Raw genomic sequence first — 21991 nt, forward strand, 5'->3', positions numbered from 1 at the left:
ATTGGTAAATAACTTGTTTTTGGGCAGGGGTCGATAGGGATGTTGTCATGGGGGAGCAATGTGAAATGTCTAATTGTGGATTGCAGTCAAAAAAATTTTAAAGTCACTGCTCCATCTGACACTGTCTCTCAATTACTACCATCCCTTCCACTGTCTCCAAATAGATATTGGTTTTTACCATATCATATTCAACAAACATGGACTTTGGAAGCACAATAGCTGAAATTAGGTAGAATTTTACTAAATAGAGTTGGAGAAAATAGTCACTAGAGACTTACAGCCAAAATTCACATACATCACAGGCTGCCACCACTCAATTCTACTGGCCCTCTTTTACTAGAGATGACACTACTTCTAAAGACACAGATGTTTAGAGACCCCTAAGGATTCACAATGTACAAATCCTATAACTACTGAATATAGCTTTCTGTGTAGAGGGAGATAATAGTTGTCTTTTTCCTTATATAAACGCTAGAGTCAACCTTTCTGTCAGAGCTCTCCGTTTTCAATGCAATTTCAGTTTATAAAGTACTTATCATTTGAATACCTCAATAGTTTTTACCATTTTAGACCAGCAAGATTTTAACTGCAGCACCTAAGAGAGGAAACATCAGTAAGACCTCATAAACTGAGTGCCTCAATTGAAGCTTGCACTTAATGGGAATAAATTTTCATTCTTCATTTACAAAAACAAAACAAACCATCAAACATGCATGCTCCCCTCCCATTCAAACTCAAAATATAGGAGACCACCACAAACAGAAAGGGATAGTGGAGGCCAGGCATGGTGGCTCATGCTTGTAATTCCAGACTTTAGGAGGCTGATACAGGAAGATTGCTTGAGGATAGGAGTTTAAGACCAGGCTGGGCAACAGAGTGAGACCTCGTTTCTACAAAAAAAAAAAAAAAAAGTTAAAAATCAGCTGGGCATGGTGATGCACACCTGTAGTACCAGCTTCTCAGGGACTGAGGCAGAAGGATTGCTTGAGCCTAGGAACTGGAGGTTGCAGTGAGCCACGATTAAGCCACTGTACTCCAGCCTGGGCAACAGAGCAAGAACCTGTCTCAAAAAACAAAAAAAGAAAGGGATAGTAGAGTGTACAATTTCTGTAAGTTTGTACGGGCCATCTGATACTCTCTTATTCCTCTGGGCCAGCTCCCCTACCCCCAACCCCCAGCTCTTCTAAAACATCATAGGGTAACCTCAGCTTCTGATTCACCTGTTGCCCCAGGAAGAAAGGACTTTGTTTTTTGTTTCTTGTTTTTTTCAAACCACAAGTTTCTGAGGGCAGAGGCCATGTTAGTTCTCGCTCATCACAGTACTTCTAGCACATACGTGCCAGGCACATTGAAAGTGCTTGGTGAATACTTGTTTCAGTGAACAAGAGAGGGAGAATGGTCCAGATGTCTAAGGTTTTACTATTTCTAACAGTTAAATTCTAAAATGTTGTCATATTTAACCAATATGACTATATAATCACAACTGTTTATTGCAGAAGGAAATATTCATAAGAATTCCTATCACTTTGAAAAAGAACATTTTGTCAAAATATGGGTGTTTGGTAGAAACATTTTAGAAATAGAGCATTTCTAAAACAAAATCCAAGTGTTCTGTACTAAATCAAAACAAGCATCCCATGCTGTCAATCCCTTGATTTCATACAAGGACCCATGTAAATTACAAAATATTAGATGCAATATCCTACAAAACACAGCTGGGCAAATGAGTTATTTTAATCTATATTTAAGCTATCTAAGTACAGAATGAAATACCAGTTAATGAAAGACAAGACTTGAGTGCACTAGCAGAACAGTAAAATGACTATTAGGGTTATCATAAAATTCATTGCCCACTGAGGTGGGAGGTTTGCTTGAGGCCAGGAGTTCAAGACCATCTTGGCCAACATAGCAAGACCTGTCTCTAAAAAGAAAAAAATATATATTAAAAACATAAAGAAGTAAAATTCATGATCCAAACAGTGGTAACACACTTAGAGTGAAAGGAGACCATTATGAAATAGGATTGGACACAGGGACAACAGGCATAAACCAGGGTCATCCTATGTAGCATTTAACCCAGCCCATCAAAGTAGTTTGAACTTAATGGTACAGTTAGAGATATAAAACGGTTAAATATGTTAAATTTTTTAAGCATGAATTTTGTATTTCATGAAACTCACTGATATAAGCCCAAATATAAAATTATGATATCTTAGAACTTATACAGTAGTTGTTAAGCAAGCAACAGGCGCTTAATTTTTTATCAAGCATCTAATAAATACTAATTCTGTGCCAACCTGTGACAGGTGTGAGGAAAACAGCTGGGAAGAAGTCAGATGTCATCACCACCCTTGAAGAACAATTATTCTAGTGAAGGAGACAGTATAAAATGAAGAAATGAGGGAAGCACAAACTATCATATAGTACCTGGCCTTCTTTCAGTTCCTAAAGCATGCCAGACTCTTTCTAAATTCAGGACCTTTGCACATATACCTTTGGCCTGGGATTTTCTTCCCCCTTACACAGTTGGTGCCTTCTCATCCTCTGCTCATTTTCTCAGGGGCCTTACCTAACTAAAGAGGACTTCTCCTTGCTCTCACTTAGTCACTCTCTTAGCCTTTGTATATTTCCTTCAGCACACTTGGAATGTGTTTATCTTACGCATTGAAGAAATGCTAATTTATTAACAATAACAATAGGCAAATCTATTGAGTATTTATTCAGAATCAAATACTATTTTCTTTTCTTTTTTGAGACAGAGTTTCGCTTTTGTTGCCTAGGCTGGAGTGCAATGGCTCGATGTCGGCTTACTGCAACATCCGCCTCCCGGGTTCAAGCAATTCTCCTGCCTCAGCCTCCTGAGTAGCTGGGATTACAAGCATGGGCCACCAATCCCGGCTAATTTTTTTATATTTTTAGTAGAGATGGGGTTTCTTCTTGTTGGTAAGGCTGGTCTCAAACTCCCGACCTCAGGTGATCCACCCGCCTTGGCCTCCCAAAGTGCTCGGATTACAGGCGTGAGCCACCGTGCCTGGCCTAAATACTATTTTCTAAGCACCTTATATGGATTATCTCATTTCCTCATTACAGTAGCCCTTTAAGTAGGTATTATCACTAGCCTCATTTTTTACACATTGAAACTAAAGAAAAAACATTGTCTTCTATATTTCTAAATAATTAGTTTATACCATTTCCTGATTTTTTGACAATTATCTCTAATTTCTTATTTCTTTATATCCATCTCTTTCTCAGCTTCCTAGTTTCAAGGATGAAATGTCTTATTTACTTTGAGTCTACTTATTACCATTCGACTTACTTCTAAGAGTATGTATGTATTACTTTGAGAACAATGTCAAAATATAATCACCTAGCCTGTTTCTTTCCAGTTTCCTGATAAAAGCCAGATGATCATTATTTCATTTCTGGTGCCAGAACCTAGAGGCAATTGTGCTCTGCTAGAGGCATGAAGTAATACAAAATACAGAAAATATTCCAGCAACTAGCAGGGAATTTGAGTTTCACTTTTTTAGTTGGACAGGTTGCTTTTCTCTGGGTCTTACGTTTTCTCAACTGTAAAAATGAAAGAAACTCACACACTCTAAAGATCTTTCCAACTGTGGTTTCTAGGGACAGAGTGATTTTGTAATTTCAGAATAACAAAATTATTTTCACATCCTCAGCTTTTTAAAGTGGATTTAATACGTAACCTGAATGTTGTTGTTTTGTTGTTGTTAGCAACTTAGAGTACCCTGGTAAATACCTCAATTCTGCACCATAAGCTACAACAAAAGGTACAGGCCAGGGTTAGACTACAACCTCCTGGACCACAGAAGTGTGCCTGCAGAACCAGCATTCAATCAACACAATAATTACTCAAAGGCATAGGTATGTTCTTTACCTCAATTTCTCAATAGTTAGTATGCCAACTTAAGAAGGACACACATGCTCAGATAAACAATATTTAAGAAAGGAGTTATGCCAGCAGAAATCTTACAAGCCAGGCCAAAAAAAAAAAAAAAACCACAAAAGATTAATGAATGATCAAATCTTAGACCTAGAAGGAACCTCCAAAATTATCGAATCTAATCTCTTATCAGATGAGGCAACTGGTAGTCAAAGAGGTTGGTGATTATTCACACAGATAGTGGCAAACCAAGACTAGGAAACTGAGATTGCTTCTTAGTGCTCTACCACAATATACTGAACAAACCTCACTCTTACGACCACCATTTTTTTTTAAAGCTTTAGTGTGAAAGTGTTTATCTGGTTGGAGAGAGAAGAAGATACATCTCTACTCTTAACACAGCTAGGAAAGCTTATAGTATCATGGGGACTCCCTGCATTCTCAGACCTTACATGAAACTGAAGGGTATGAAAGCCTCTAATCCCATAGAATTCAAACTTCTGCCAGCAATTATCTGGAATGAAAAATGGAATCTCCAGTTTTACTCTGTATTTTTCTTCCATTTGTTTTAACACACAGCTATTTCAAAATAAATAGTGCAGCTTACTACTCTGACAAAAAGAGTATTATAAAACAAGACATAGGGCCGGGCGTGGTGGCTCAAGCCTGTAATCCCAGCACTTTGGGAGGCCGAGGAGGGCGGATCACAAGGTCAGGAGATCGAGACCATCCTGGCTAACACGGTGAAACCCCGTCTCTACTAAAAATACAAAAAATTAGCAGGGCACGGTGGGTGCCTGTAGTCCCAGCTGCTCGGGAGGCTGAGGCAGGAGAATGGCGTGAACCTGGGAGGCAGAGCTTGCAGTGAGCTGAGATCAAGCCACAGCACTCCAGCCTGAGCGACAGAGCAAGACTCCGTCTCAAAAGAAAAAAAAAAAAAAAGACACAGTATTATTAGTATTGTGTACCATGTTAATATTCCCAAGAATTTTTGTAAAATAAAACACAAATCCTTCATATATTATAAACAAACAATGGTGGCAAAGGGAAAAATAAATGGAGAAGAAAAAGAATTAGCTAACAGTAGATGCATGTTAGGTAATTTTTATAACAGCGGGCGATAATGTAATTTTGAAAGCTAAAAACTGATTTTAAGACTGTCTGATACTAGCAAATGAATGAGGCTCAAACTCCTTATAGCTTAACATTTAAAACTCTAATCTCTCCCTATTCCAAAGCAACCCTTCCCATTAACATTAGTCTATCTGCCATCCGTTAAACAATGGAATCCTATCTTCACACCTTAACTCATTCCCTCTGATCAGAATGTCCTTCCTTCCATTCCCTTCCCTGCCCCAATCTCTAAATTTTTATCTATCCAAATCATAACAGTTTTTGAAGGATCAACTCAGCTGCTGTCTCTGCTAAGACAGTCCCAGCCCTAAATTAACTTCTCCAGTGGAATTAATCATTCCCTATGACCTTTGATAGTAAACATTACTTTTACCATTCATTCAGTTCTCAAATGTCCTGCATTATACTTATCTTCTTTCTTGGATTATATTTTCTATAGGGCAGAGAATACAATACATATCTCAGAGGTCATACCACAGAATAGTTCATCAAATAAATACTGAATGAAAAGAAAAAAATTTAGCCCAATGATCATGTGCACAAAACCATCACTTTTTTCAGATCACCTAATTGTTGCAAGATAAACTAAGAGTTGTACATATTGTTAAGATGACACATATTACATTAATTTAACTATTTAATCAAAACTGGTTTTTTTGAGACAAGGTTACCCTCTGTTGCCCAGGCTAGAGTGCAATGGCTTTATCATAGCTCACTACAGCCTTAAATCCTCAGCTCAAGTGATCCTCCCATCTCAGCATCCCAAGAGCTGGGACTATAGGCGTGCCTCAACAAGCCCAGCTAATTTTTTTCTTAAGTTTTTTTGTAGAGATGGGGTCTCCCTATGTCACCCAGGCTCGTCTTGAACTCCTGGGCTCAAGCAATCTTCCCACCTCGGTAATCAAAACTTTCCTTAGTGAGATATCAAAAAAGTTGGGAAATATAGTTGAAATAGATATACGTATCTACGTAAAATGAATGCCACAAAAATTCAAATTCATTGCAGAGCAAATTTGAATTCTATCCATCGAGAGCAGGCATAAGTTTCTTTTTATCCAAAATTAGAGTAAGCTGAAACACTGTTGAATCAACAAAGGAAATCCATGCCAGAGTTTAACTTCACAGAAGGCCACTCTGCCTTGTGCTCATTCCTTACTAAAGTAGGAAACCATGGACTGACAACATCTGCAGTTGAGCACAACTGTCATGACAGCAAATTCTCATTTGCTCTTTACACAGCACTAAAGACTTTAGATATTATACCCCATAGATTTTCTAGATGTAAGTACTATGTTAGTAAACTTTATTATAGTTACAGTTCTAGAATCCTAGTTGGAAAAAGTAGATTTAGGGAATACTGGCCCTGTATCCTCAGCGTGACAACTTGTTTTCATAGAAAGCTGGTGCCCACTTTGTGCCCAGGCATGGAGCTGGATGCTAACATGTACTATTTCTTTCAATCCTCACAGAAACCTTGAGAAAAGAATTGCTATTCCCATTTTCACAGATTTCTGGGCAATTAAGACATAGAGAGTTTAACTTTACTAAACTCACCCAGCTAGTAATAATGTTGATGTCTGAACAATGAGTTGTCCAGCTCCAAACCCATGTTCTTTCCACTGCCCTAACTGCCACAGAACAATTCCTGAAAGTCAAATCAAGAATACCATCTAGAGTGTGGGCATGGTGGCTTACGCCTGTAATCTCATCACTTGGGGAAGCTGAGGCAGGAGGACTGCTCAAGGACAGGAGTTCCAGACCTCGGCAACATAGCAAGACCAGTCTCTACAAAAAATTTAAAAGTTACCTGGGCAGGGTGGTGAGCGCCTATAGTTTTAGTTGCTTGGGAGGCTGAGGTGGAAGGATTACTTGAGCCCAGGAGTTCAAGGGTGTAGTGACCTATGATCATGCCACTGCACTCCAGCTTGGGCAACAGAAGAAACCCTATCTCTGGGTGTGGGAGGGGGGGTGCAGGGGAAGGAATACCAGCTAGAAATTGTCCAAAAGAAAAAAACTCTTGTACAGAAAACCAAATATTGCACGTTCTCACTTGTAAATGGGAGTAAACACTGAGTATACATGGACATAAAAGTGGGAACAGTAGACACTGGGGACTACGAGGGGAATGGAGGGAGGCAGGTGCAGACTGAAAAAATACCTATGGGTACTGTGCTCACCACCTGGGTGATGGGATCATCTGTATCCCAAAACCCAAGCATCACAAAATACACTGATGTAATGAATCTGCATGTGTACCCCCTGAATCTAAAATAAAAGTTGAAATTACGTGGGTGAGGGGAGACTGAAGATTTTAGTCAGAATTTAGCTTGGGCATATAATGTTGCAGAATGAAAAGATGTCTACTATTTGTACGTGAAGGAAAACAAGATACAAATCAGATAGTAATTAGTCATTTTCTTTCAAGAATATCTATAAGAATGCGAAATCAAATTTGGAATCATTTGTGTGAGTTTTGCTCATACATTAAAGCTAACAAGAGTGTCAGGTACGGGAAAGACAATTTTTCTTCTCATATACTGTTGGTGACCAAAAATTGGCACTTTTTTTTACCATAATCAAAAATGTGATTTTTACAATAATCAAAAAACGTTTGTATATACTTTGATCAAGTAATTCTACTTTTAGAACTTCGTCTGGAAAAGATAAGGAAATACACCAGGATTTAAGTTAAAGGACTGTTCATTACAGTGCAGTTTATACTAGCCAAAACTTGAAGCTTAAGTATCCAACAAAAAGCTTGTACACATGAAAATGGTTAGGAAGATAAATTTTATGTTATCCACATTTTACCACAGTTAAAAATTAAAACATTAAGAAGTATAAATTGGCCAAATGACACAGGCATGCAAAAGTTAGCTATACGACCATTAAATATACCATAAGGGAAGAATATTTAATGACATGAAAATATACAAATTACATCAGGTAAAAAAAGTTTCCTAAACAGTATATATGGTTTAATTAAAAAATATACTATTAATATGTACGTACATTTACAGACTAGAAGGAAACACACACACCCCTCCCCCCCACCCAAAACATGAACTGTCTAATCACAGAATAGGAGCATTACTACTGGGTATTTTCTCCTTTTCTTTTAGCTTATCTAAATTTTGTACTTCTTTGACAGACTCATATTACTAGTGTAATTTTCAAGAGGATAGAAGAAAAATTCCCTACTATTTCATAAGACTTTGAAGGATGTTAATGTCTTAGTTTAGGGAACCAATATATCTGAGGCCATGATTCCTCAAACCACAAACACTACATTAGCAAGAGACATTTCCAAAGGAGTCAAGAATTTTTCTAGTTGCCCCCCAGACTCACACACAGTACCCTGCTGACTTATTCATCTGTATGTTTCCAGAACCTCGCACAATAGCTGATAAGTAAACATAAATGCTTAGAGAATGAACAGCTACTTATATTTACATAGCACTCTATCTTGTATATAGGGAGTTCATGTATAACATCTCATTTGATCCCCCAATAACCTTGTGAAGTGGGCATAAACATTTCCATTTAGAAGCAAAAAACTTGACACGGAAGAATTAGATCTTAGGGTTACTAAACTAACAAATCTCAGAAAAGAGAATGCATAACGTTGTCAAGTAATAAGTTTTATGCTACACCACAAAGATATTAAAATGCATGCCAAGTGTTCATTCAACACTAAACATTTATTGAAGAGCCACTAAATGCCAGGTACCTGTCTGTGTATGGGGAAATGCAGCAGTGAACAAGTGCCACTAAATCCCTTCCCTGCCCTCATGAAGCTTATATTCCTGTTGGGGAGAGGGGAAAAGAAATAAACACAGAATACCAGATTAAACAATGTAAGGACTATGAGGAGAGTAACTCAGAGTAAAGGGAGAATAAATTAGCTGTACTCTTTGAAGGATGGTCCGAGAAGGCTTCTTTGATGGCAGAAAGCCAAGTTAAAAAAAAAAAAAAGAGCCAGGAGACTTATATTCTGAGCAAAGATATCAAATATAAAGTCCCCAAGGTGTCAAATGTGCTTGTAGTGACTAAAGAATAACAGGACCAATATGGCTAGACTGCAGGGAACCTTGGAAATCACCAGGAAATGAGGTCAGTCAGCCTGAGACTTTAGGTTTAAAAATATAATTGTTTAATGTGTTATCAATGGAATAAAATCTGGAATTTCAACAATATTCACTTTTCTCTTTAATCCATTTTGTCTAAATACTTAAAAGCTAGAGGAAAAATCTACTAAAATATTAATTAGCTGTTCTATTTACATGATCTAATTTTTTATCATATTCTTATGGCATACTCCAAACCTTTTGTAAATGTTGTCTAACATCAGGGTCTAACTCCGTTTCTGTAAACGGAAGCAATGTACAACTTTAAAAGGTAATGTGACTAAAGATGTTATTGGAACAACCAGGAAAATATGAGTGTAAACTGTATATTAGATATTAGTACTATGTAAGTATTAGACTGAATGTAGTAACTGTATTGCAGGTATACAGAAGAATACTTTTATTTTTAGAAGACACATGCAGTGGTATGGCCGTAAATGTTTAACAGCTGGCTCAGAGAGGAAAAAAGGCCTTGGTTAGTAGCACTGCCAATTTCCATGGTATAAATACCATTACCACGGCTGATTTCAAGTAACCAACTAGGTGTAGAGTTGAAATGAAATATACACAATCAGCTTTTGCAAGCCAGTACCTGCCAGCTGTAGCATACTGCTGGATACATGTTGTACCTGGGGCTGAAGTGTCAAGACATCTGCAACTTACACAAGTGGCCAACAGGTATATGAAAACATGTTCAACATTACTAATAACCAGAGAAATGCAAATCAAAACCACAATGAGACACAACCTTACTCCGGTTAGAATGGCTGGAGACAAAAGAAAGACAAAAGAAAACAAGTGTTGGCAAGGATGTGGAGAAAAGGGAACAGTTACACATGGTTGAGACTGTAAGTTATTACAGCCATTACGGAAAACAGTATAGACATTCCTCAAAATATCAGAGACAGAACTACCATATCATCCAGCAATTCCGCTACTGGGCATATATATCCAAAGGAAATGAAATCAGCATGTTGAAGAGATATCTGTACTCCCATTATTTATTGCAGTAATAGTCACAATAGCCAAGATATGGAATCAATCTGTGTCCATAAAGAAAATGTGGTACACACATGTGTGCACACACATAATGGAATACTATAGAGCCACAAAAGGAATAAAATACTGTCATTTTCAACAACATAAATGAACCTGGAGGACATCGTGTTCAGTAAAATCAGCCAGACACAGAAAGACAAATACTGCATGATCTCACTTATGTGGAATCTTAAAAAAAAGCTGTTATCATAGAAGTAGCGAGTAGAACAGTGGTTTCCAGAAACGGGGTAAGGGGAAGGAGAGAATAGGGAGAGGTTGATCAACAGGTACAAAATTACAGTTAGATAGGAGGAATAAATTCTGGTGTTCTACTGCATAGTAGGATGACTAAGGATAACCCTAAAGTATTATATATTATAAAATAACTAGAAGAGGCTTTTGAATGTTCCCACCACAAGGAAATGATAAGTGCATGAGGTGAAAGATATGCTAAATACCCTGATTTAATTATTACACAACATATATATGTATTGGAACATCATATTGGACTTCATAAATATATACAATTGCAATGTGTCAACTGAAAAAAGTACCAGTTTGAAATAAACAAAAAGGCTTTGCATTAAAAATAGAAAAAAACAGACAACAAAACTCCACGTCCATCTAGCCCACCCACCCATCCCAACTACTTATATGGAGATAAAACAAAAGTTGTAAAATGGTCACAATTAATCTATGAAAAGGTAAATGGATGTTAATTGTAGTATTTCAACTTTTCTGTGGGTTTGAATTTTTTTTTTTTTTTTTTTGAGACGGAGACTCACTGTCACCCAGGCTTGAGTGCAGTAGCGCAATCTCGGCTCACTGCAAGCTCCGCCTCCCGGGTTCACGCCATTCTCCTGCCTCATTGTCCTGCCTCAGTCCCAGAGTAGCTGGGGTTACAGGCGCCTGCCACCACACCCAGCTAATTTTTTTGTATTTTTTTAGTAGAGATGCGGTTTCACCATTGTTAGCCAGGACAGTCTCGATCTCCTGACCTTGTGATCCGCCCACCTCAGCCTTCCAAAGTGCTGGGATTATAGTTGTGAGCCACCGTGCCTGGCCTGAAATTTTTAATTATAATAATTGTAGAGCAAGCAAAGTAGGGTAACTTAGAGAAATCCTATGGTTAGTTCTTTCATAAAATGAATAATTTTTTGTATATCAGCATCCTTCTGTCAAACACACCAAATATGATATAGACCTTTAAAGTTATTTTAAGACCAAAACAAACAAAAAGAAGTTTGCCAATATCAAGGGCTAAAATTATACATTCTCTTACTGTTATAAAATTTAAGTAGAAATGGCCAACTAGATAATGATCTCTCTCACAAACCATGATCTCTCTTCACAAAAGAAAATTGCTAATTTGATGAAAAATGTAAATGCACTTTCTAGATGTTAGGATAAAGTTTTATAAATAGCCTAATTTCAGATACTGACGCTAAATTAATTCCATTCAGGAATATACATTTGGTTAAGTGGGAAACCAAAATATGAAAACTTTAAATATTGTTTATTCCCAAATACAGATTGGTCATGTTCCCCCAAAGGGGATATGTTTAAGTCTGACCATTGTTTAGGCTTAAATATTACTGACAAGCAATATGAGTTATGATTAGATTCCCAAAAGAGTCTACCAAAGGTTTCTTAACCTCTAATGGCCATCTTGCAGCATCATGGAACAAATCTAAATTCTGGGTCACGGAAGCAGAAGGGCCATGCTCCAAGCACTGAATCAATCCTAGGTAATACTCTGAAACAAAGAAAAAAGCAGTTTTGGGCAACACCTCACCACTCTATTTTCCATCAGCCTCTTTCTAGTTCCCACCTCTGCCTCACTCTCTGCCCTGATGCTGCTCTAAACTGTTCATTAGGGTCTACTATCACCCAGAAATAGAGGGCTGTGTTCCAAATTGCCTACTTTCCCTCTCCATTGCATTTGCATTAAAGATTGGGTAGTTCAATGCTGGTTTTGATTTTTTCTATGTTATTGTATATTTCAGAAGACAAGGCTGACAGTGACATAATAAGTGTCCATTGATCTTTCATGCTTGTTCCAACCAGTTTTCAAAACGGAGTTCTGAAACACTCATTTCCTCAGTGCAGCTGTTCCAAGCTGTGTATTCTTGTTAGCAGAGGAAACCATTTAGCAATCCCTACCCAGTGCTAGGCATATGTTAAGTGCCAAACCATATGTTCTCAGTTTACCTTTCCCACAAGGCTTAAGGTTGACGGTATTACAGCAAAAAACAAAACTGTTGTTCAGAAAGGTTATGTAATTTTTTCAAGGTAATTTGGCTGGTAAGTTCCGAAGTTAGAATTTCAATCCAAATTTGATCCTAAAAGCTTAGTGTCTTAACTTTTCTTGCATTATAGTACGCTGTTAAAAGGCAACCATTTAAACTAAAATATGACCATCATTTCAACAGTCCTTGAAAAATGTATAACTAAGTATACATTTATTAATCCAAGTGAATCTCTAGTTGGTATAATTTCTGTCAGGATAGCAAGAAGAAACTAAAAGTAATAAAATCCTCATACTGTGTGAATAGCACCAACTAAGATGCAGCTGGCTGTATTTGGGAAGACCTGGCCCTTTGCTCATCTATACAAATAATCCTGCCCACAGAGTAAATTAGTCCACATTTATATAGCATCTCATGGCTTACTATGTTCTTTGACACATTATCTTAGTTGAAGCTCAGAAGCAACACCCTTAGCCAGCTACATCTTACAGATAAGTAAACAGGTTTGGGACTTAATCCAAGAATGGGTCCCAAATCTAAACTCTAAATCCTTTGAGTTTTTTTTCCATTAGTCTATCCGACTTGTACTTTCTTATATTCATAAACCAGAGGTTTACCAATTTGAACATACAGACATTCTCCCTCTCTCTCAGAAACAGCAACAGGAGCAAATTCAGCACAGGGGGTGGACATCAGAGAGCTTCTAGCAAATGTCTGTGTATGAATCATTTGTTAGTCAGACGTATATAAACTGGAAACCATTGTCACCAAATGGCTTTTGCCTACTTTTAAGATATTTTATACTGTTTTAATTCAATAAGATATGATTAAGAAATATAACCTTTATTTAAGTTATGGATAGTATCCTTAACTGTATTTCCAAAAAATTAAGTATAAAATTGTGATAACAGCCTAACAGTCATTAATTCAAACCAATCCCTAAATTGGCAGAATTTCAGCTGGTATCAGTAAAACAATCAAATATTGCTACCCAGCTGCTCCTATTCCTATCTGCTCCACAAATACTGAGACATACAAGTCATTCTTTCATTTAACAAATATGTATTAAACACCTATGCACCTACCATGTACAAGACTGCCTACTAAATGATGGGAATACAGGTGTGAATAAGAGACAAGGTTTCTGGACTCACAAAACTTAAAATCTAGCTGTAGAGACAGAAAATAAACAAAAGAAATTACAAAATGTGGTCAATGCTATGAAGGAAATACAGGCTGCTCAGACACAGAATAACAAGGGACGTCTCATTTAATAAATGACAGCAATTAACATTCACTGAGCACTTTGGATAGGGTAGTGAGAGAAAACCTCTCTGAAAAAATGACGGTTAAGTTCTATAACAAAAGAACAACAAGGAGACACCAATGTGATAACTGGGGAGAAAGGCTTTTTAGGCAGAAGGAATTTCGCATACCAGATCCTAAGTGGTAATCAAAAACCTAAAAGGCAGCTAGTGGGGCTGGATATGGTAAACAAGGGGAAGAGATGAGTATCTTTTACATGGAAAGGAAAATACAAGAAAGCTCAACTCAAATTATTGCTAGGAATTGTGGTATTACACATGGGCTCTTAGTCTAATATTTTGATTATCTGCTGGCATTTTTTACCTATTCCATCCTGTTTTACTTTAATAAGAGTCTGGGCCAGGTGCAATTCCTCACACCTGTAATCCCAGCACTTTGAGAGGCCAAGCCAGGAGGACTGCTTGAGCCCAGGAGAATGAGAACAGTCTGGGCAACACAGTGAGACCCCATGTCTCAAAAAAAAAAAAAAAAAAAAAGACAATTAGCCAGGCATAGTGGCGTGTACCTGTAGTCCCAGCTACTCTGGGCTTAAGCAGGATGATCTCTTGATCCCAGGAGTTGGAGGCTACAGGGAATTATGATTGCACCACTGTACTCCAGTCTGAGTGACACAGTAAGACCCCATCCCATGAAAAAGAAAAAGTCTAACATGAGGAACTCTTCTGATTTTTCACCTATTTGAGCAAAGATAGAATTAACTATTAACAAATTGACTTTGGTTTACCTACTAAGAAGTACTGTTTCCAAGTACTACAATTTTGCCTTTTCATTATCCAAAAAAAAAACCAGTATTGTTAGTCTGAGTTTAATATTTCCAGTTTTTAAAATCCCCAGCCTCAAAAAGGGTGAAAACATTTTCATAATTAGATCCAAAGGCGAGAAAGGCAAAAGAATAAATATAAACAATCTTTAACAACTAATTTTTTTCTATATTTGTTCACAATGCAGAAGGCTCAGACCCCATGGGTTTCTTCAGTTCTTGAAGAGAAAATCAATTTTTAAGTCACTCTCCTTATATACACATTTGCCTTTCAGTTCTGCCTTCCAATTATCTTTTTTTTCTCATTCTTCAAAGAAATGACAGGGTTTAGTCCACTGAATCATTTCCTTCTTACTGGATGACAGACAAAAACATAGACGGGATATCTCTACGTCAACCCCTTTAGTATCTGAATCTCAGAAGTTGTATCAAGCCATTGATTATTTGACAGCTACTGATGCCAAGACTCATCAACATAAATGGATGAAAGATCAACAGTAGCCAGCTTTTAACTTGTGATCACACTGAATATACAAAACATGCAGCTGAATTAGCCCCCTTTTGTCTTCCTCAGCTTTCACTAACTGACTGGTTTCTTCTTTAGAAAATGTCCAAAAATAATAGCGGTTTACATTTGAATGCTAAGTGCCAGCCACTGTTTTAAGCATATTACATACATTAATTTATTTAATCCTCAAAATAACCATGAGCTGAAGTACTATTACTTTCCCTATTGTAAAGATAAAGCTGAGGCAGAGAGGATAAGCAGCTTTCCAAGATCACAACACTTACCAAATACCTGTTTGGAGTTTTCCTCAAGTATTTTTAAACCACTTTGGTCCCAAAATCTTATGGTATTTTAACATTACTTACTGCTACCAGTCAGGGAGCTTAAGAGCATATGCTCAAGTTCACTTCACATTTGAGCTTGCCCTTTTATTAGCTGTGTAACCTTGGGTAAGTTACCAAACTTCTCTATGACTCAGTTTTGTTTGTCCATAAAACAGAGATGACAATAGCATCTATTTCCTTGAGTATCTGTGAGGATTAAATGAGTTATATATGTGAAGTACTTAAGACAGTGCCTGGCACATAGTAAGAACAAGTATTAGCTGTTGCTACTCATACTATCACCACCACCTCTACCTGGGAATTTAGCAAAAGGCTGCTTTATTTAATCTAGTCAGTATTTCTTCTCCAACATCTGCCATTTCTTTTGTTTGATTTACATCAACTAACAATGAACTATTCTTAGCAAGCAATGCACCTAATTGCTTTGCTACATTTTTCTAGTCCTTAACGCTTCTTTCCTCCTATTTCACCTGCCCAGGAGTGATTGTTTGAGGTTAACAGGGTTGCATTATGCTATAGTTAAGTTCATAAGCCACTGAAATTCTAAGGCTAATGTCTAAATTTGTAATATAGCCAAAATGGAGGAAAAAACTAAGCACTTCTCTATTTTAACCCCAAAAACAAAAACCACAAAATAGTGTGGTGTTTTGTTTGTGGAACAGATTTTGCACTACTAGTTTTAACTTAAAGATCAATAGCCTACAATGTTTTTAAATATGAATTAAAACAGTAGATTTAAATTACTAATTTATTGATGATTTATTTTATAGGTCTTAATCTTTAATAGCAGTTTTGATTAAGCTCAGATATTAAAAATACAAAATTAGAAATACATTTAGAACATAACCTAATATGTTTTTAATTACCTCTACACTAAGACCACATTTTATTTATTTTTAAATAGAGATAGGGTCTTGTTACATTGCCCAGGGTGGTCTCGAACTTCTAAGCTCTAAGCAATCAACCCTCCTCGGCGTCCCAAAGTGCTGGGATCACAGGCATGAGCCACCGCAACAGGCCGTGGACCACACCTTAGACTTCTCTTGAAACACCAGGTATTCAGTATACACACAGATCTAGAACCAGATCCAAACTTGTACATCCTTGAGTCAAAGGTGGAATAACATTAAATTTTCCAGCTGCCCAGCTCTAGTCAGCTGTTAACATCACTTAAAAATCTAATTATTCCAGAAAGCTTAGTCCACCCATTGTCATCCTCTACCTATAGAAGCCATAATTGTAATAGCAAATGACAATATAAATACATTATACATATACTGCAAGTATCCTTCTGTAGCTTTTATATTTTCTCAGATAACTATATATTAAAAAATTATTAATCTGCTCGAGCCTTAGCAGGTTGAACACTATCAATGCAAAACAAAACAAAATAGCATTAGGTTATTAAACATTTGATTATTTATTTACCTTTGTTGAGTGTATCTTGTAATTGACCAATATATAAGCATTTGTAATGTTTATTTAACATAATAAATGATATTATTTATTTAATATCTGCTATGTGCCAAGCACGGTCATATTTCATTCTAACTGTGAGAAGTTGGAATTATTCCCATTTTACAGATAAGGAAACTGAGACTCTCAGAGATTATGTGATGAAGATTAGAGAGCAAGCAAGTAATGGAACAAGTATAAAAACACAGGTCTGCTAATGACAACATCTAAGACTCATCTTTGGCAGTGTTACCCAAGTAATGTTATATTATTGCTTAAAATTAATTTTTTTTACCTTGACGTACAGTAATACTGTTGACTATTGTGAAATCTATCATGCTATACCATAACATCTTATTTGAAAGTATAGTAGAAACTCCTGACCTTCAGGTAATTTTTTTCTATTGGCTATCAGTTTGTTTTTATGGAGGTTGTAGGGAGCAGAATTGACCAATGCTCCCCATACCTTCCATAAAAACAGATAGCCAATAGAAAAAGAATTAAGGCATTTTTCCTGACCCCCACCTTAAACTTTTACAGTTAGCCAACCAACTACCACACCCAATCATGTACGATAAGAGGCTACTGTATTTATTTAGAAACTTTAACTCTTTGAAGCACAGCTGTCTCTCACAAAACTATAATCTGAGTCTCTACATTAAAATTCACACTTTACTCACATTCTGAATGAGCATCTGAGAAGTTCTCCTATTTATGTTCATCTTATAGAAAACTTAAGTGTTAGGCCGGGCGCGGTGGCTCACGCCTGTAATCCCAGCACACTGGCAGGCCGAGGCGGGCGGATCACGAGCTCAGGAGATCGAGACTATCCTGGCTAACATGGTGAAACCCTGTCTCTACTGAAAATACAAAAAATTAGCCGGGCGTGGAGGCGGGCGCCTGTAGTCCCAGCTACCTGAGGCTGAGGCAGGAGAATGGCGTGAACCCGGGAGGCGGAGCTTGCAGTGAGCGGAGATTGCGCCACTGCACTCCAGCCTGGGCGACAGAGCGAGACTCCGTCTCAAAAAAAAAAAAAAAAAAAAGAAAAAGAAAAAAAGAGAAAACTTAGTGTTAAGTACGGTTATCTAATTATCTAGCTCAGAGACTAAAAGCAGGAAAATTAGAAGGTGACAAGGATAAATATATTAACAACAAAAACTGTTGACAGCCAGGGAACATAAAAATCAGAATAAAAAAAGATAGGCTGAGATGGTTTAAACTATAGACAAAAAAAATCTCAAACCAGAAGCGTGAACATTTTTTAAATGTCTCCACATATCATGATTACAACTAAAAATATTTTGACGTTTAAAAAGTTTCAATTATCCAGAAAATTCATTTATATAGGATAGTTCTTTGGACACCAATGTAGTTAAAAAAAAAAAAAAAAAAGAAGTGTAACTGTTTTCTCGTTAAGAGTTGTCCATAACTCTGCCTTTCAAATTGCAGGTCATCATGACCCATTAATTGGTGAAGAAATCAATTCAATGGGTGGTGACAGCAATTTTTCAAAACGTGAAATAGAAAATACAACACTACATTGCGCACAGTAAGAGTAAGTACGTTTGTGAAAAGCTTATTTCAATATTTCTGTACTAGTTTGCTAAGTAAAAGATTACTTACACTGGTTTTAGTAAAAGAACAAAAAAGCCATGGGTCTGAAGGTTTATGTTATTATTATGGAATATAATCACAATACTAAACTCACAATCCCATCATCTCTACCTGAGAATGCTAAAGAAAGCTACAATTTTTAAGGTGAAAAATTCTTTGGAAATCTTGATGAATAAATTTGTTTCCCCTAAAAATCTGTATCAGTACGTAACTAAACATTTTATTGTGTTTAACACTAGTTTTGGCTGCAAATACTATTTTTAAAACTGCTTATGACTGTAAAGCAACTTTTCACAACAATTCAAAATAAATAGTGACTTTGATTTTATTTGCTTGTTTATTCTGAGAATCAATTACTAACCTTGGTGCCATTTTTCCAAAGTGATTGATGTAATCTAAAAATCTAAACTTGACATTCTACACAAGGAACCTGCTCAGGAGCAATACACTTACTAATACTTGATACATACATAGCTGCTGCCTGATTGTATTAATAGCCAACACCTAAAACTAATTTAAATCACTAAATTAAGTATGGTTTTCTCCAATTCCTTCTGGTGCATTTCAATAGACCTATTTTACCCAGAAAATTTGTCTAATCACTTTGAAAAAATATATGGAAAAACAACCAGTTTAATATATATAAATTTTAAAATAAGCATCTAATTCGTAGGATAAATTAACATTTCCAATCCTAAAGACTTGGATTTGGAAGGAAATCTGTCATCTAGTCCAGCCCCCTACCAAATAAAATAATCCCCACTTCACAATGTTCCTTGGAATCAAACTCATATCTGACTGAAAAGCTCTCACTACTAACCACTACTATATTAACATCTTCTAAAATTGGTTCTTGCCATTAATCAGAAGACTAATAAAGAATTACCTTGAAGTCCTTGAAAAGCAGTGTATATATTATTCTTATAAATCCTGAAAATACAGGTTTAGAAAAGAAGTGACATTTACTTATCACCAGGGATTTCAGTGGCCCAAACTGTCCATATGCTGGTATATTGAATACTGGAGTACTCTGCAAACTTTTGGAGTTTGCTTAAAGCACAAAAATCAACTAATCAAAGTAGTAATAAAATAATAGTTGTCAACTCAAGCTTAAGTTTTCTCTTCATTTTCTCAAGTTCACATTCAAGTTTAAAAAGCTTATGAACTTCTTGAAAGTTGAAGTTAGATTGACTACCTAAAAACGAGCAAGTACAACTCTAAAATGATACCTGTATTGTGGCAACAGATACAAATAACCATTCTTTACTTTCATTTTGAGATACACTAGAATCTCTCTTGAAGCTAGTGCTTCAGAAGCACTTTTGTAAAAACGCTTAACCTTCTCTTCCATATGCCTTTCTCTACCTCACCAGCTGGAATCTGTCACAAAAACAGATAATCACATATGATACAGAAATAGTTGATCCTACTGCAGAATTAGGTTAACACTTCTAAATTGAGGCATAGAAAAGAAGGGGGTGGGGGAACAAGCCCTACTTAAACAAATCATTTACCTCGGTCTGGCTTCATTTTCACATCCAATTTTCACCCAGAGTGCTGTGAAATGCACCTGTGGGTTCTTTCAACAGGCTCGCCGCTGATTCTACGGCTTCTGCTTCGCTTTCAAAATGCTGAAAGAGACAAAAATAAAATTAATCTGGCCCTATTCTAATACCCGGACCTTGCAAGTAAACTACTGTTAAGTTAGGCCTCTTCCTGGCACCAACTGCGGTGACAGCACCCTCGGCTGGTCTGAAAAAAGCAAAACTCTCTGCACCGCCTCCCCCATCTCCTCCGGATCGAGCACCCTCTTCCCTGCCTCTGTGCTCTCCAGGCCAATGTGTCCTGACACACAGTCTCTGAACCAAAGCAGGATCTATTTATAACGTGGAGGTACAGGCAAGAAGAAGAAAAAGATTTGAGCAACACAAACTAACCCCTTCGTACAAAAACGCCTCTGGGAACAGAGGCACCTCCGCAGGGCTGGTATGGAAATTCTTCCACCTGGTGCCTGGGCGCAGCCAACTCTTCCAGTCCCCTGCGCCTCCCGAGCCCTCCGCCCGCCCCGCCGGGCCTCACCTGTGTAATTACCCTCTGGCTAGCCTTCCTGCGGCAACCGCGGCCAAGTTTACACAGAAACCCGAGTCACCTCCTCCCGCCCAGCCCCCAGCCCCGAACGAACTCTTCCGGGCTGTCCCGGGGCGACCCTACCAACTCCCAACCAGTCCTCCGCGGCCGGCTCCGGGGGAGGTGTTTACAGCCGGTGCTCGCCCCCTGCTCTGCACAACCCCTTCCGTCCCGCCGCGGCCCCGGATTTCCTTCAGCCCCGCCGCACCGAGCGCCGCGTCTGCCCCTCTCCCCGCTGGAGAGTTGTTTTCATGGCGCTTTCGAGCTGGCCGGCTCCTCCGCTCCCTCGGCCGACCTCTGCTGACTAACTCGCTCTCCTCTCCCGTCCCAATCCCGCCTCCTCTTGGCACTTTTCTCCACCGCTCGCCCAGCAGCTCACATCACACTCCCACCTCAGACCCCAGGCTCCGAGAGGCGCAGGGCCAGCGGGAGCGGAGTATGGAGCGCAGCGGCCCCCGGGGCTGCCTCAGGTGACCGTGGGGACCCGAGACCACCAGCCCGAAGCGGCTCCCCGGCGCCCCTGTGGCCATCCACCCGCGCCTCAGCCACCGCCTCGCTCCGCTCCCTGCGCTCAGCCCCTCCGCCCTGCCTGACTGGCACCCGAGCCCCGCGACCCCCGGGCTTCCCCCGCCCGTAGCCCCGGCCGGCCCTCTTGCCCAGCGCCTCTGCCAGCTCCTTGCCCGCCCGCTGTCTCTAGCTCTGGCGCCCCGGCTCCCCGTCCCCCTCGCTCGGCCAGTTCTTTCTCTGCTGTTTGCCCTGTCAAAACACTGCCTAGGTCACGTGTCCCAACAACAGCCAACCCACCCCGGTCGTCACTTCCTCCCCGGCGGCCTCCGCGGCCCTGGCGCCCGGTTACTATGGCAATGCCGCCGCTCGCACCGGGGCGCTAGTTTGGGGCCGGGTTTTCGGTGCAGGTGCCCCACGGGTGCGAGGGCGCTGGAGATGGCGGCTGGGAGACACCAGCAGAGTCCCGGAAGCCCGAGAGGTCCCAGGCACTTCGGTTGCGCTCCTAGCCGGCAGAGGCGCGCCTGGATTCTGAGACCAGGAATCGGAGCTGCGCTATTAGAGCGCAGGGTAACTGGGGAGATGTCATCCAAGGGCCTGCCCCAGACGTGGAGGATAATTATAGTCTTCTTCCCCTCCCCCTCCCCCTCCCCCCTCCTCCTCCTCCTCCTCCTCACGGGATGCTGGCGCAGAGTTGTGATCGAGCCCCAAGTGGATTGCAGCGCATAATGGAACCCGGGTTTAATGTGACCGGGACAGGGTGGTGGGCAGCTATGCGGGTCAGGGAGTGGGAGAATTTAAGAACAGGAAGCCCACCCCCACCCTAGATTTTCCCAAATCACTAAGGATTTTAGTAGGATTCAGAACCCAAGCTTCCAAGACACTCGCTGTGCTAAAAATA

General features: G+C 39.0%; 1 protein-coding gene across 6 annotated transcripts in view; it reads right to left on the reverse strand.

The window, feature by feature from the left end:
• Nucleotides 1–21743, reverse strand: part of ATOSA (atos homolog A) — a 98015-nt gene extending 76272 nt beyond the window's left edge. The window contains exons 1-2 of one of the 6 annotated variants that reach the window (XM_055363038.2): nucleotides 21391–21743; nucleotides 19974–20090 (exon numbers count right to left, since the gene is read on the reverse strand). In XM_055363038.2, coding sequence (XP_055219013.1) covers nucleotides 19974–19989 — 16 coding nt within the window. In that variant the 5' untranslated portion in view covers nucleotides 19990–20090; nucleotides 21391–21743. Of the gene's footprint in view, nucleotides 1–19973; nucleotides 20091–20396; nucleotides 20935–21390 lie in introns of those variants that run through there. The other 5 variants (XM_055363037.2, XM_055363036.2, XM_055363035.2 and 2 more) reach the window with 5 other exon arrangements.
• Between the last annotated feature and the right edge of the window lie 248 nt (nucleotides 21744–21991).

The sequence above is a fragment of the Gorilla gorilla genome, chromosome 16, assembly GCF_029281585.2.
Source record: "Gorilla gorilla gorilla isolate KB3781 chromosome 16, NHGRI_mGorGor1-v2.1_pri, whole genome shotgun sequence".
NCBI lineage: Eukaryota > Metazoa > Chordata > Mammalia > Primates > Hominidae > Gorilla > Gorilla gorilla.